The sequence below is a fragment of the Miniopterus schreibersii genome, assembly GCF_964146895.1.
Source record: "Miniopterus schreibersii genome assembly, chromosome: 1".
Lineage (NCBI taxonomy): Eukaryota > Metazoa > Chordata > Mammalia > Chiroptera > Miniopteridae > Miniopterus > Miniopterus schreibersii.
In genome coordinates this window covers 44814675-44830613 of record NC_138101.1, presented here as the reverse complement: position 1 = coordinate 44830613, position 15939 = coordinate 44814675, and the positions used below count along the sequence as shown (strand labels likewise).

Here is a 15939-nt window from a genome sequence, read left to right as displayed (position 1 = left end):
CTGGGGTGAGCTTGCTGGGACTGACGATGGAGCATGCCCTTTGGCACAGGGCTGGTGAGAAGCGAAGGCACAGATTGTGGATAAAGTCAACTGCTTCTCACTTTTTCTGGCAAGAGGCCAAAAGAAGATAAGGAATTTTTTTTTTTTTTTAAAAAGCGAGAGCAAGAAAATTCAGTGCTGATTAGAAGGCTAGCTTTAGTATCCCCAGCCACATTCCCGAGGCTCTTAACTTTGAAAATGCCCGTCCCAAAGATACTAGCATCTCAAGGTGCTTTCCGCCTGCCGTGTTTCCTCCCTGCCAGAGTATGTCCAGCAACCTGGTGGCCCTGGTGCCAGTGGCACCATCCATCTGCTGGCTTCCAGGAGGCGGAAGCAGAGAGGACACAGAGCTACTCGGACTCAACTCCCCCAGACAACTTCACACACACACACACACACACACACACACACACCCCAATGGGCTAGTGTGAAGCACAGAAGGACAGACAACGGTTTTCAAGGACAACCCTGACGACAAGCCAGAAACACTCCCCTCTGCTCCTGATAGGGAGTTGAAAGGAAAGCAACCCATCAGGGCCTAGAGAGATTAAAAAGGTACTTGGAAAAAGAAAATGTCAGAAGAAATGTCGTATTGATCTTCAATCATCTAAATCTGTGTCCACATTAAATTTCCTCTTTGGAGTTGGAGGCTAGATGAAGCTAACAAGTGTTAAGTTATTTTTAAAATATTTTACAAATTTACTACTTGTTTTCCAACTCTAGAAAAATATGTAATACAATTTCATAACATTGGGCTTTTTCCTATAAGCCAGTGTCAACAAGTCTATTATTAGAAATAAAATAGTCATCATGATAGAATGCGTTTCATCTTTTTTGCCCCCCATAGATACAAGAAAACACAGTGCTACCATGAGGTGCTTAAATTTTAGTATTTTGTCAATTCCAATAAAACCCTGCACTAATCCCAACTAGTAATTTCTAGAATCTCTGTCACTGAGACATAAAAGTGCTCTTAAAAATATATGGGATGGACCTGTCGCAGAAATAAATAAATCCCCCTCTCTCCTTTTGCTTTATTAGGCTGTAGCCAGGGAAAGTGGGGCTGAGAACTGCAGAGGTCACGCCAAACTCCAGATCCTACATAGACGCGTTAGTGCCTGCAGCACTGTGTCTCCAATGACTGCCGTCCCCCCACCCCTAACTGTACGCACAGGCACAGCTGAGCCTAATTCTTCACTTCCTCCCTGCTTCCCTATTGGAAGAACTGACTTTCTCCTGTTCCCTTTACTCTTACAAGTTTAAGATGGGGATTTACAACCCAACCCTTACTCCCGTGGCAAGACGATGCTTCTAATTACAGGGCCTGGCTGCATTACGAAGACAGAACAGGGGTATTGGGAATATGCCTCAGTGTTACACACTCACCTGTGCAACTGCCTTCCTGGTTAAAGTGCCCATCTGGGCACTGGGAGAGGCACTGCCCCTCCACCAGCACATGCGGAGGCCAGCAGGCGGTGCAGTTGTGCGGGCTCCTCCCTGCGCACGCGAAACAGGAGTGGTGGCAGGCTGGGAAGACAGAGCAGAGAGACGATCAGGAGTCACCACAGGACAAGTGCGGGAGCTCTGACTCTCCCATTAGCATTCCTGAGCTGAAACACATTCTGCACACTCATTTAATTTTCCCAAGGACACATCTCACACACTTCTTTCTAAAGGCCCTGTCCCACAAAGCAAGCATCTGTGGCACTCAGATTAGATAAGACACAAATGCCACAAAACAGAAATAACCATTTGCAGAGTCATCCATTTCTTTCTTCCCAAGTTGCCATTCTCAGAGAATGTCAAATGGAGAGCAAGAAGCTGTGAAAACGGGTCTTCCTCCCCCAGGACAGCTCCTCCACCATCGCTAGGCAATGGGCTGCTTATGAGGCTGCTCAAATTAAAGAGAAAGGTGATGGGAATTTTACTCGTGGATCCTACAGAAGTTTATATGGTGCCTGCTCTCTGCTGGAGACTGGACACACCCAGGTGAGAAGAACTGGCCAACATTTTGCGCTGCTTAAACCAGCTGCCTCAACAGACTCACAAGCAAGTAAGCAACTAGACTAAAATGAATGGGAGATGGAGTATAGCACAGACAATAAGAGCATCTAATAGCCACTCTATGAGACCTTGACTAAGTCATGTAATTTCTCAAGGCTCCTACTTCTTCATGTATAAAATGAGAATATAAACTATGCATACTGCATGAGATGTTGTGGACACTAATTGGGTTGACGCATGTAAAGTTCTTAATCTAGTGCTAAACACATAGTAAGGATTTAGTAAATCTTAGCTATAATTATTACCATTAAATGCCATGTTACAAGTACTCATAGGTGTAAAAAGAAACGTGGAAAGCAAAGAGAAAGAAAACATCTCTGCTTGCCTACATCAGACCTTTAAGGATAAAAGGAATATTTGCATCATTTCCCAAGTGCGGCCATTGTATTCATGACGCTTTTTTATTTTCTGTATTTCGGACGCTCTGACATTAGGGGCCCTGGTGATCCTGGAGGCTCCCCCTCTCAGGGTTAGCCAGTTTCTAGAGACGGTAAGTGACTAGCCTGTGAGCATGCCTTTCATTTGCCTACTAATCAGTCCAAAGTCCTTATACCCATCAACTCCTTTGCTGGATCTCACACTCAGGACCACTATCCTCCTGCTCTAGTCACTCCAATGCCAGGTACCAGACAACTAGGAACAGCCCCTACACCCTGGAGCCCACTGGCCTTACTCAGACTAGCCAGTCCTAAGCCTGTTGCCCTGCCTTACTTCTTCTTTCCCAGGAAACTAAAATAAAGGCTCTTGTCTACATTTCCCCCTTACTCCCTCTGCCTCCTGACTGGCCCTGGTGCTTCCTTTCATGGCTCCTCCATAGAATGATGTCACAGTTCCTCTGGGGAACTGTGACTAACAAACTATATTTCCAATAGCAGCTGTCCACTAATCTGTTAGCCATACTATACCTGAATGACAATAAAACTTACATCTTGAAACAGCCTGATATTCAGCTCCAATCATTCATTCATTCATCATTATCTGTCAAAGAAGTCTAGGTGCTGGGGATACAAAAGTAATACAAGCCCTGGTTCTTACCCATGGAGATGACCCTGTTCATTTCAGGGCATGTTCTATTCAATGGACGAGATCCACTGGCTCAGGGACACCACTCCGAGTCCCCTCTTTGCCTCCTCTGCCACCTCTAACAAACACCCAGGAGTCTTAGAGACCAACAGCTTGGAAGATCTGAGCATGATTTTACACCACTGTGGTCTTCATTTCTATCAACTCCCAATAAAAATGTCACCTACATCCTTGGATATACAGGGGACTGAAATAAAGCAGGCTGTCCTGGTCCAGCGGTGCTGGCTGTTACAGTATTAAACTATGGTTATATGGCTGGTATATGGCTGCTCTCCTAAGCCTTCCAGTGCTCCCCTGCAGCCGTGGTCCCACCCTGGGACCCTGACTCATCTATAACCCAGCCCTAAAGGGTTAACACCTGTACCAGGAGCCCTCAGGCCCTTGGTCCTGACCCATTCCCACCGGGCAGTGCCCTTGCCTTCCTGCTTGATAAATACTTTTGTTATCCCTGAATATGCTGTAGAGTTTTATATCTATTCAGCAGTATTTGTTATTCTATGAAAAACAGGGCTAGAAGCACAATTTTAAAATATTTTTTTTTCTAGATGGCTTGTTAATAGCTCTATTAGCACAAGTCACAGTTAGAAATTTTCTTCCCAAGTATTTTCAGAATCACTATAAAGCTATTTCATCTTTAAAAAACAAACAGATAAACTGACATTTAAGCAAATATTATAAAAGAAGGGTACACATTGGCCTGTTATTTAAGACACGTTTAACACAAAATGAAACGGGATGCAGTGGAAAGTCAGGTGGCAATATTTCAGTAACAACTAAATTATATTGTCAACACCAAGCTTTCCAGGACGAAGCAATTAGAAGCAATACAATATTTTCTATTTAAATGTACCTTCGATAATGCCAACATGTTTGTATTAGACTTTACAAGATTGCTAAAATCCCTAGTTCTTCCTGTTATCCCCCTGTAATAAATAGGAAATCAAAGCACCTCATTGTAGAACTGAAAACTAGGGAAATAGGAATCAATGCATTATGAGCACACAGCATAATTTATTTCATTCCGTTTGGTCACAAAGTCAATGTGATAACCGGACTCGATGTGAGTAAAAATATTACTGAACTATATAAGGAAAGCAAAGGAGACAGGGGAGTTGAAAGGCTGATGGACCAAGAATTCCAGGAAAGCGTCCCTTTGCCACCCACTAGATTTTAGAAATGCGCCCCAATGAACATGGCCATGGCCGACTTCAGAATTGGAAACAGTCAAGAACCAAGTAGATGAGCTAGTTAAGCTGCCACGTGGCACAGAGGGGAAGGGTGGCCATCCCCTCGAAGTGCCTTTTCCTCTGTCACCCTCTCGTTCTGTAAGTACAGGCACTGCCTTCTGCATCTTTAAACACACTCTTATAAAACTTGGATTCAATGCTGTTTCTGGAAATGTCTATACCATCTCAATGACTTTTATGAGGCTTGATCATTCCATGGAAGCTGATTTCATAGCCAGAGTTCTGGTTTGAAGTCTAAGGTCCTTCAAGGAAGAGTAACTTCATTACAACGTATATATGGAAGACATCTGAGAGAAGTTCTATGAATTATTTCTCCACATAGTACTACAATTTTAGAGAGTGGCTTTCCAGTTGATGGCTAAGTATATTTCCCAAGAAGCAGAACTGAGCTGCTTAAGCTCTAACAGTATCCTTAGATGGTTGTAAAGTCCAGTGGACCTGATTCCAGTACAAAAAAATTTACCTGAAACAATTAAAACATTATCAATTTTTGTTCATTCTGTTTTCTATTTAAGTTTCAGATGGCAAACACTACTACTTATTTTTTTCCCCTTTTAATGATATAAAGAGTAGTCCAGCATCCCTAGTTTTTCATCATATAAAATTTCCTGGCTTTTCATGTCCAAACAGCTCTTGAGGTAGGTCTCTCCCCAGTTACGACGTAAATATGAAAACCCTCCAGGATATACAGTAGGAGTACTGTCATGAGAAATGAAAATGGAAATGAGTGAAGCCAAATAAAATCGATCTCCCTCTTTCCCAACCCTCCTATTCCATATTCTCTTTCTTTTTTCTCTTTTTAATGAACATGATTTAACCTAAATATATCGGGAGTGCTTTAGGAGTAAAAATCACCTCTCTCCCATGGAAATGTTGGCAGCAAACTCTTCTCATTCTCCTCTTTGATCATTTCTTTTTAGCCTTTCTCTATTTACAGCATGAATATTCCCCAAATTGCGCCCTCTGCCCTTTTACTTCTCACTCCAGGGTAAACTTACCCACAGCTTTAATGCTGACCTACATACTAGAGAGTCCAAAATTTATGAGAACAGCTCTAAATTTTACCCCAAACTCCAATCACATAAATCTAACTGCCGAAGGGATATTTTTACATGGCATTTTCATCAGTACCTCACACTCCAAATCTCTAAAACACTTCTCATTACTACTTCCAAGCTCAGTCCGTGTCTACTTAGTGTAAATTATGACATCACATGCCTTCTGTCCCAAACTGTACTTAAGCCACCCCAACCCCACCTCCTCTCCCCTACCTGACCTTTCTTTTATATGCCCCGTCTCGCTTGGTAGCCCCACTACTCACCAAGATACTCATGCTGAAAACTTTAGTCTTCTACTTTTCTATCAGCACAACACATCCAAGATAGATTGATTTTTACTTCTTAAATCTCTGTCACATCTGTCCCTACTTCACCATCCCCCTGGCCCCTTTCTTGTGATCTGGATTAATGCAAAATCTTCCTAACCAGCCCCACTCTGTTTCTCCCCAATTACCTGCCATACAACCATCAGATAGATCTTTACAAAACGCCAATTGACTAAATTATTCCCCTACTTAAGATCTTTTAATGGTTCTCCAATGCCAATAGTGTCAACTCTAAGCCCCTTAGCCCAGCACATAAAGCACTTCATGACATGACTCACCCCATGTCTCCAGTGTCAGCCCCCACAATTCATCGCTATGGCCTTGTGCTGCAGGAATACCAAATACGCTGCACTCCCCAAACGCGCCTTTCCTTGGCCTAGAACGCCCCGTCCCTCCTTTTCCCTGGTCAACTCCCATCAATCCTTCGACAGCCTGATGCTACACTGTCGCCCAGTCAGTCTCTCTTTCTGGACCTTGCGCCTGCTGCCACTCCAGCATGTGCCCCGTTCTTTTCATTCCTTGTTCAGATGTCAATCTCCGCGACTTGACCGCACTTTCTTGAAGCACGGTCTGTATCCCTCTCATCTTCCATCCCTAAAGCAGAGCACATCCCTGCTACAGAAGCGGGGGGGGGGGGGGGGGGGGGGGGGACACGACTGGATGCTACCAGAAGGCATGCACTTGGATAGCTCATGTCAGCTCTCTGGGGGCTACCTTAATATAGAAGCCTCATCTTTTATTCAGTTAATTCAAGGGAACCCCATCTTCATAAATAGTAACATACTCTTAAGCTGAGCAGGCAGACTCCTGCCCATTTCTTTCTTTAATTAAAACTCTTTGCCTTAAGGCCCTTGGTGAATCTTAGCAACAACAAAACAGATCAAAATACTCAGTATACTTTATTTCTTCCCATTCTCCTAAAGCAATTTAATTAATTGACCAAACTAATTGAATATCTTATTTAAAAAAAAAAATTGGGTTCCCATCCAAGATAGTGACATAGCAGGCTCCTGAACTCATTTCTCCCCAAACACACATGGAACTATTCCCTCTAAAGGAACCTAGAAACTACCTGAGCAACAGCTAGTATGTAAGAGGCAAAGGAGAAAAAACCTTGTCAACATGGGTAGGAAAGACTGAGGCGCTGTTGCCGTATGCCCTACCCCGAGAACAGCAGCAATCTGAGGGAACTCCCAGCTCCTCCCTGAAGAGTGAAGGGTTAGGACCCAACATCTAGTGCCCCATCTTTTAGGGTTTCCACTTGAGGCATGGGTCCCCAAAACTGTAGGGCTGAAAGCCAACAGGGGCTTCTACCCAAGAGACCCATCAGACTGTAGCAAACCAAGTTCTCAATGACTCGCAAGGACTTGTGGAGGTTGCTCCCCAAGGCTCTGAGCAGAGGCAGGAGTCAGAAATGCCCAGCTCCCAGGCCTCCCCCGGAAGAGACATATTCGCGTATCTTGCGAGCGGCGCCTGAAGGTCAGGCTTCTAATTTACCAAGACTGTCTGAGATCCTCTTTGGGACCTGGGAGGCTGGCGGACACTCTATTCGCCCTCTCCCTCTACCCCGCTCCTCCTCACTGGTGACTCCCTGAAAGAGCTTGTGCACCTGTCTGATGCCTGCCTTCTGCAGCTGCCACCCGAAGGACACATCCCTTGAAAGCCTGGCTCTGGTGGCCCGTGGGGCTTGAGTTCCTGGATTCAGCGGGACTGTGGCAAACCAGCTAACCCTCCTGGGCTCAGAGAGAGCAAACATAAGCACCCATCTCTCAGTGCTGCCCCAAAAGAGGTATTTGTAAGTACTTTAAAAGCCGCTGTCTGAAGGTCCGGCTTCCAATCAGCCTGCATCTAGAGGCTGACTGAGATCCTACCCTTTGGGACACCGACAGGTCTTGGCACAGCCTCAACTACTGCGAGCCACTAAGAACAAAGAAAGTAGCTTGGACAATCACAAAGGTTTGAGGGACAACCAAGAGCTATGGCGGCTGAATGATAAGGTTCAGAAGACAGACCGGTGGTTGGGGGTGGGGGAGCAGGGAGGCAGGGAAAGTGAGGAAGGCCAAAGGTATAAACTCCCAGTCATAAGCTAAGTAAGTTCTTGGAATGGAATGTACACCATGGTAATTAAAGTTAACAATACCACATTGTATACTTAAAAGTTCTCATCACACACCAAAGGAAGTGTGTAACTGTGTGTGGTGATGGATAGATGGTAACTAGACTTATGATGGTGCTCATTTCCCAATATATACATATATCAAATTATTACTTTGTACACCTTAAACTAATACAATGTTATACATCAATTATATCTCAATAAAGTTGAAAAAATTTTAAAATTGATATCAAATCTGTATTAATTTTGTGCAATTCTGCCCGATGCACTAAGATCTAGCCTAAGGCGGCGATACTACCTTGGACACCAAAAAAGGAGGCTTGGAAAAATTTAGTTGCTAAAATTTCCCTCATGTTTCCCTGACCAAAGTGCCATGATTCTTCGAACTATAATGACAAGGCTGCTGATGCGCGGGATCAAGCCCGCTGGGGTGTTTATTACCTCTGCATTCTTCCTGCAAGCAGCTTCTCCTGACATAATACATTAGAAAATGTGTAAGTAGAATTCATTATCGTAGTACACGGTTCATTTTTAACATAAAGCTTGTAATTTCCTCAAAATTATATCATTTCAAACCTCTTGCTGAACTGTGTGGGAATTGAAAGAATCCATCATTAATTTGCTACAGAATCGAGGCAATTACATGGCTACACTAATCATCCTGCTCATGTTCATGTCCCTTCCTGGTCGCCACTGCCAAATCGTGGACGCGATGATTGAACTGCCTCATTAATTGAGATGGCCTGGCCTAAAATGGAATTGTAAAGCTCTAGTGTGAGATGAAGAACAAGCTTCCGGGCTTGGAAAGAAGCAAATATTTCCCAAGCAACTATGCCCTCTGTTAGATCCCAGGGTCCCCTATTGCTAAATTATCCTTTAGTTGATTCCTTCTAAGCCTCACTTTCTTCATCTATAAAATGGAAGTAAATGTAAATTCACAGGATCTCCAGTAAGCTTCTTGGTTGGAAGGAATTTATAAACCATGAAGTGATCTGTGTGTGTGTGTATACAACTGTAAGACTCTATGCCAGAAGATTAAAAGAGGTTATCCCCAGATAGAAGGGTCATAGGTAGGGTTTACAGATAAAATAAAAAATACCTACTTAAATTTGAATTTCAGGTAAACAATTAATAGTATTTTAGAATATCTCAGGCAATATTTGGGAAACACTTGTACTAAAAAATTCGTTTTTTTACACTTGCAAAATATAGGGTGGGGCAAAAGTAGGTTTACAATTGTGAGTACACAAAACACAGAGTTTATTCCTATATTATCCTTTATTCATTTTTGTATTATTTTTCATAAGAACTATAAACCTACTTTTGCCTTCCCCTGTATTTTTAGTTCCTAATTCTATACTTTTATTGGCTATATCTGGGTAGCCTTGTAATAGATTTTTTTTCTTATCTGTATTTTTTTAAAGTTTCTGTGACATGTAAAATGCTGGCAATGAGAAGAAATAAAAATGGAGTTTTTTTAAACTGCTCTAGTTAGGAAGAAGCATACCAGTGAACAAGTGATGTGCTTGCCCTTCTTTCATTACAGGCTTTCCTTACTCAAACTCTGGTAATGGGCCAGGAGCAGCAGCCTCATCTGGGAGCATGTCAGAAATGCAGGCACTCAAACCCCACCCCAACACACTAAATCGGAGTCAAATCTTAACACAATTCCAGGAGACTTCAGTGAGAAGCTTGCTCTAGGGAACTCAACAAAAACCTGTCTTCAAAACAGCTGAGTCCCTTAAGAGAGAGAAAAAATCCTCACCAGGAGTGGAAGGAGAGCCCTGGCCCGTTTGGCTCAGTGGTTAGAGCGTAGGCCTGCGGGCTGAAGGGCCTCGGCTTTGATTCTGGTGCCTCGGTTGCAGGCCCAATCCCTGGACCCAGTCGGGGTGCGCGCGGGAGGCAACCAATCGATGTGTCTCTCACCTGATGTTTCTCTTTCTCTCTCTTCCACTCTCTCTGAAAAGCAATGGATATTCCTCGGGTGAGGGTTTAAAACAACCAAAGGAGTGGAAGGAGAATGTGAGACTGACCTGAAGCCAGGAACATCAGTGAGAGGAGAGGCCTCCGGGACAGGAGCCCCAGGCCATCGGTCTGGCCATGCCCCCGGGGCCCTGCACAGAGCCTCGCAGTCACTAAAGCCTCTGGGAGACCAGGCAGGCGGGGACTGTGAGCACGGTGCCCCTGGGGCTGCGCAGCAGAGCGGCCCTGATCCAGCTCCGACAGGCAGAGGACACTAGTGCAGAAGGCAGATGAAAGGATGGGGTTTTTGGTGGTGTTTTGGAGGGCGTGGGTTTTTACTGATTCGTAATTTGTTTTGTTTTATTTGGGCAAGGGGACTGATGGGTGTTTTTGGGTTTCGTTGGTTTTTTTTTCAACTTGAATCTGTCAGTGCTGGTGAACAATCAGTTAAACAGGTAAGATCTACTCTAGATTATTCAAATCCCCCTTTTAATGAATCCTAAATGTTCATATTTAATAAACACGAACAAATTTGGTCAGCTACCAAATGCCTCAAGTTATCTCACAATCAGCAGCAGACCCCCCTTTGTACCAGCATTCCAGCCATACTTTGGAAACCCAGAGGCCATGCGAAAAAGAAGCATGATGTCACAGCTCGATCTTCTGCAATACCCAAATTTGTTTCAGAGAACAAGCCAAAACCGCAGGACAAACATGCTGGTGGCTGTCCCCCTCTTGCCGGAGCACTTCTTCTTTGAGGGCCACCTCCATCCCATCCCTTCTTCCCCCCATTACCCTGTAGGGGCATCAGAGCACAGACCACTAGCCAAGTGTGTACCATGGGTTTTGCAGCTGCTGCTACTATTCATTTATTCCTTTATTATCTGTTTCTCTCACTAGAATATAAATTCCGTGAGAGCAGGCCTTTCACAGGACTCGTTCGTGAGTGTGCTCCCAGTGCCTAGACAAAGCCTGGCGCCCGAGAGGCGCTATGTAAAATCTGTAGGAAAATGAATAAAGATAGATCATCCTGCAGTTAATAATACACAGTGTTCTCTCCAGTCATGTTTATTAATTTTATATTTTTCCATCTGTCAATCACAGGCTTGAATTTTAGTCAAATATCTTGAATATATTCCACTTAGATTACGGCTGGTTTTGTTCTGTAGCTCAAAGGAGCAACTTTTCTAATAATAACCCTGACACCATTTCAGGCTCTAAGTAAATTGCTTCTTCCTATGATGCATCTGCTTCTCGCTTTCATCAGCTGCAGGGATATTCTGACCTCCCTGTGCTGCAGTCTCGAAGAAAGGCAGAGGGAGAGTTCTGGAAAACAGTTGTTTTTCTCTTCTTTACAGAAAAGAACTTGCGATCAAAGAATGGAGCACATGCGCGCGCACACACACACACACACACACACACACTCTCCAGCCTTTCTAAATGTTCTGCAAAGAGGCAAGGACATTCCTGGGGCTGTGTGGGGAGAGCCCGATGCAGTCTCACAGCACTCCCAGGCCTGACTTCACAGGCAACACTCCGGCTGAATGGAAAAGGGAACAGACTGTGGGAAGGCAGGAAGGTTTCCAGAGATACAGGACGAGTGACAGGAAATCCATCAATCAGCACACGCAAAACTCAGGTAGGGTTCGAAACAACTGCTGGTTGCACTCAGTCTCCCAATGAAATCTTGGGCACCTCCATTAACCTCTTTCTGCCACATTCTCATCACTTATAAATTGGGTACAACAATCTATCCATCTAGCGGAGACTGCACGGGGATTTGGTGATAAATGAGAGCAGACAGCTCTGTGTGTGATACCTAATCATATTATATTAACTAGCACGAAATCACGGGGCTACAAGGACTCAATAGGTCGATCTAGTCCTCTCACCCGGGACCACAATTAAGCCATTCCAGAGGGATTAGACTCTAATCTTTTTTAAATTTCTGTATAAAGAAATTCCCAACACCCCTTTGTCAGTTAGTGATGACGTAATCCGGCAGCCCTAGCACACGCGCCTCTGCCCTTCGGCAGCCACGTGCAACGGCATCCTGGCCTAGAGCACGGGTACTGGGGTCAGGCCGACTTACGTCCGCCTGGACTCCACTATGTGCTGGCGACTTGACTGTGAGCAAGTTACAGCCTTAACTTCCTCAAGCCTCCGTTTCTTCTTCTCTAGTGGTGTCACTGGCCCCCTACGGTTGGCATCAGGACCGAGTGAGCAAACGAGTACAGCATTCTCCACGTTGCCTGGCTCATGATTTGTGTACCAAATACCAGGAACATGATTTCCTGGATGAATAACTCTGGACGCTATAATTTTTATTTACAACATAACTTATTAAAATGTTAATCATTTCATTTTTATAATAGTGCTCAAAACTGTAGAAAGAAGCTAAGTATGTGGAGCAGCCTGGGAAGATTTCTTCTCGATTTTTCCTGGGATCAGAGGGGAGGCTGTGTGATATGCCCTGGGGAGACACTGGCACTCTCGGCAGCAACAGAGATTTCCAAATTTCACAAGTGGCTATGGAAACAGAGCAAGGGACCGCAGAGAATTGGGGCAATGCATCCATGGGCAGCAACCAGGATGTCTGGAGAGTAGTGACCCCCAATTTTTAGGTACCACTGTAAACCCCCCTGAAGCCCTGGTGCTTCCCAGGGAGCAGGAAGTTACCCCTACAGTGTTCCTGAACACCTGAGTTTTTGGGTGAGGTTTATAGCAATTGAGCATGGGGGTTTCACAATTTACCACGCCCTTCACACTCCTAACCTCCTTAGGCCCTGGTAAAAAGCCAGTGTGAAAGAAAATTATCCCTCTTCTAATGCAGTGAACGCCAAGGCTCAGAGAGCTTAAGTGTCCTGCCTGGGGTCTCTGTATTCCAATTCTGCACAGTTCCTATTCTGCCATATGACTCACTGCATCCAAGATCTTTTAGCCTGACCTTGAAATCCAGCATTTCCATGTGAGGGTACAGTCCAATGTGAAACGGAAGCCACTTTTATAAGTGGGCCTGTAGGATACAAAATTGCATCTGCAGCATGTTTAGAGTTATGTTGCAAAAATAAAAATTCAAAGCTATGCAGAGAAAAAGTCCTCAGATATATTACAGCAAAATGTTAAAGGCAAGTGGGTTTAGGTGGTAGGTGGTAGGCAGATTAATTGTCTACTTTTTTTTTTTTACATTCAAAATTTTGTTTAATGGCACACATTATGTTTACAAGTGGGAAATATGAATAATTTTTTTCAGGTAGCTTGAGAGTCAAATAATTTGTCCAACAGCAAGGCAGCTCCTTGTAGGAGCAGAGATAGAGGCCACCTTTACCTCCCAAGAAATTATATATATAATTCCCCCTTCCTCTCCTCAGCCACTCATAGATGACCTGGCCATTAAATCACATTATTTAGGATGGCATCAGTTTTCTATAGATGATATGACAAGGTAATCACAGGAATCATTTCTAAATTTTGACAGAAGTCCAGGTTTTGCCCTGAAGGAACCATTTCATATTCAGAATAGCAAATTAGAAGAAATAATAAATAGAATTCTACATGAGCACTGAGTCCTTCCTAGCTACTCATACGGGCTTCTGAAAGAATTCCTCTCTGGAACTTCTGAGTATAACTGTGGGGACAGTGGGGTAAAAGGAACCATCTCTTTCAGATCACCTATCACTCACAAAGGGAAGGAGGACATCAGTGGGGCCCCTCTTTGGCATATGTCAATCTTCTGCTCCATCCATGAGCATCCTGGAACCACTTTTATGTGAAAACACAGATCTTCCTGGGTGTGGTTCCACCTCACAGATCTCTCAAGAAGCCCAGAGGCACCTAACATTTTCTCAAATCACGCTCACTCACCTTCACACAGCCCCGTGTTCTCCAAGTAAAACTGGGCTCTGCACTGGGGCAGACACTCGCCTGAGGTGACGTTTGCACCGGACAGCTGCTCAGCTTGCAGTCCTTCCACTGGCTGCTTACACTGGGTACAGTGAGAGCGCTCAGGGCCCACACAAGTCAGACAAGAGGAATGACAGGCTGCCAACAGAAACAGAATGCAGAGGACAATCCAAGGATCATATATACGTTGCAATAATGGGAGCCCATCATTAAATCAAAACCACTTAGAGAAGTTCACCAGATACATCCTTTCAGAATATTGTTTTTCTAGTGTGCTGTATAAAGAGCAGGGTGATAATAATAATATTTGTGAGGGACAAAGTGAGGGTGAGGTTAACTAGTCATATCTCTCAGGTCCTATAGGAACTGCCTAGCTAGATTAAAAAAATAAAACAAAACAAAAATAACAGCAAGCTGGGCAATACTGTCTCGGTTTTCCAGAGAAACAGAGTCATTGAATGGCGATTTAATATTATATCCTCAGTTTTTATTGAAGATTTTAAGACACATTCACATAAAGGCCATTACTGTATTTTCTGCAAACATGGTCGCTGTGTTATTCATCACCCACTATACAGGGGTCCAGGCAACAAATTCCTTTTAGGGCTTATGTGAGGAAAGACTGCTTTTCTAAACAAGAAAGAGGCCTCTTTGAGAAAGCCACCAGAATTTCATAGTCCATCACAGTTTCTTGTTTTCCCTGGCTACTGGCGAGAATCAAAGCCAAATGGACTACATGGGTTATCTCAGGCCCACATTTTGATACAATTAGCTTTCCTGTTCTTTAAAAGACTCACTACACTTTCCTTTTCATAATATTTATTGCAGCTACCTGTTTTAAAAACGTTTTGCTTATAACTATTCAGAAGCTCTTTTCTAAGGTGCCGTGTGCATAAATAAATACAAGTTAATTTCACTTGCAGTGTTTGCTCCCAATGTTCTAGTTCCAAAAGGCTGAAAGATACTTCCCCCCACAAGGAGCCCAGGGCCTTTTCTGGCAAACAGCTGTTTAAGATTTTCCATTTTACTCAGCCCAGAGGCATCGCTAGTGACTCTCAGTGTGTTTAGCAGTATCATTAACAAAGAGAGGTTCTTCAGGGAAAAACAAAACGAAGACTAAGAAAGACATTAGCAATGCTGGAAAAATAGAAAAGGAAGGAAACAGAGTGGTTTTAATGTACAGTAGAGGAAATGACATTCCTCTCAAGGACGGCCAGAAAAATCATGAATTTATGGGTATCTTCACATGATTTTTCAGCTTATCTCTTGGCAATGAAAAAAAGCATATAATGTATGCATAGTCATATGAGATACACTAGAGGAAAAGTTGAACTAAAAAGAAATTTAGGCCCTGGCTGGGTAGTTCAGTTGGTTAGAGTGTTGTCTCGATAAGTCAAGGTTAGGGGGTTGATGCCCGATCAGGGCACATACAAAAATCAATCAATGACCTTGGCCGGTGCTGCTCAGTGGTTTGAGCTCTGGCCCACGTACTGAAGGGTCACTGGTTCGATTCCTGATCAAGGGCACTTACCTGGGCTGCAGGTTTGATCCCAGGCCCCAGCTGCAGTGTGTGCGCAGGAGGCAATTGATGTCTCTCTCACATTGATGTTTCTCTTTCTCTCCCTCTCTCTCTTCCTCTCCCCCTCCCTTCCTCCCTTCCAGTCTCTCTAACAGTCAATAGAAAAAATATCCTCCAGGTAGGATTAAAAAAATAATTAAAAAAAAAAAAAGAATCAACCAATGAATGTATAAACAAGTGGAAAAACAAGTCAGCGCTTCTCTCTCCCTCCCTCTCTCTAAAATCAATCTGTTAAAAAATTGTAACTTAAATCTATGTCTCAATGACAGGAAAGTCTCCTAAGAATAAGAATGACACCAACGATACCTCTGCAGACGCCGAGGTCAGGGTAGAAGCCCTCTCCACAGCTGGACAGGCAGTGGCCTTGGCGCAGAGCCTGGGGGTGGGCGCAGGCTGTACAGCGCGAGGCCGCGGGTCCAGAGCAGCTGGCACACGAGTGATGGCAAACTGCGGGAGAGAGCGAGAGATGACCACAGTGGAGCCGAGGTGACTGAGGAGCACACGTCTTGGCCGGCTCCCTATGCGCCAGGAAGCCCTCTCCTCCGTCACCCTCAGTCCCGCC

At 44.1% G+C, this 15939-nt stretch overlaps 1 protein-coding gene across 1 annotated transcript in view; it reads right to left on the bottom strand.

The window, feature by feature from the left end:
- FRAS1 (Fraser extracellular matrix complex subunit 1) overlaps positions 1 to 15939 on the bottom strand; it is a 402590-nt gene that overhangs the window by 175480 nt on the left and 211171 nt on the right. Inside the window, exons 17-19 of the mRNA XM_081139877.1 lie at positions 15684 to 15824; positions 13760 to 13936; positions 1426 to 1566 (exon numbers count right to left, since the gene is read on the bottom strand). Of these exons, the coding sequence (XP_080996003.1) occupies positions 1426 to 1566; positions 13760 to 13936; positions 15684 to 15824 (459 nt within the window). The remainder of the gene's footprint in view (positions 1 to 1425; positions 1567 to 13759; positions 13937 to 15683; positions 15825 to 15939) is intronic.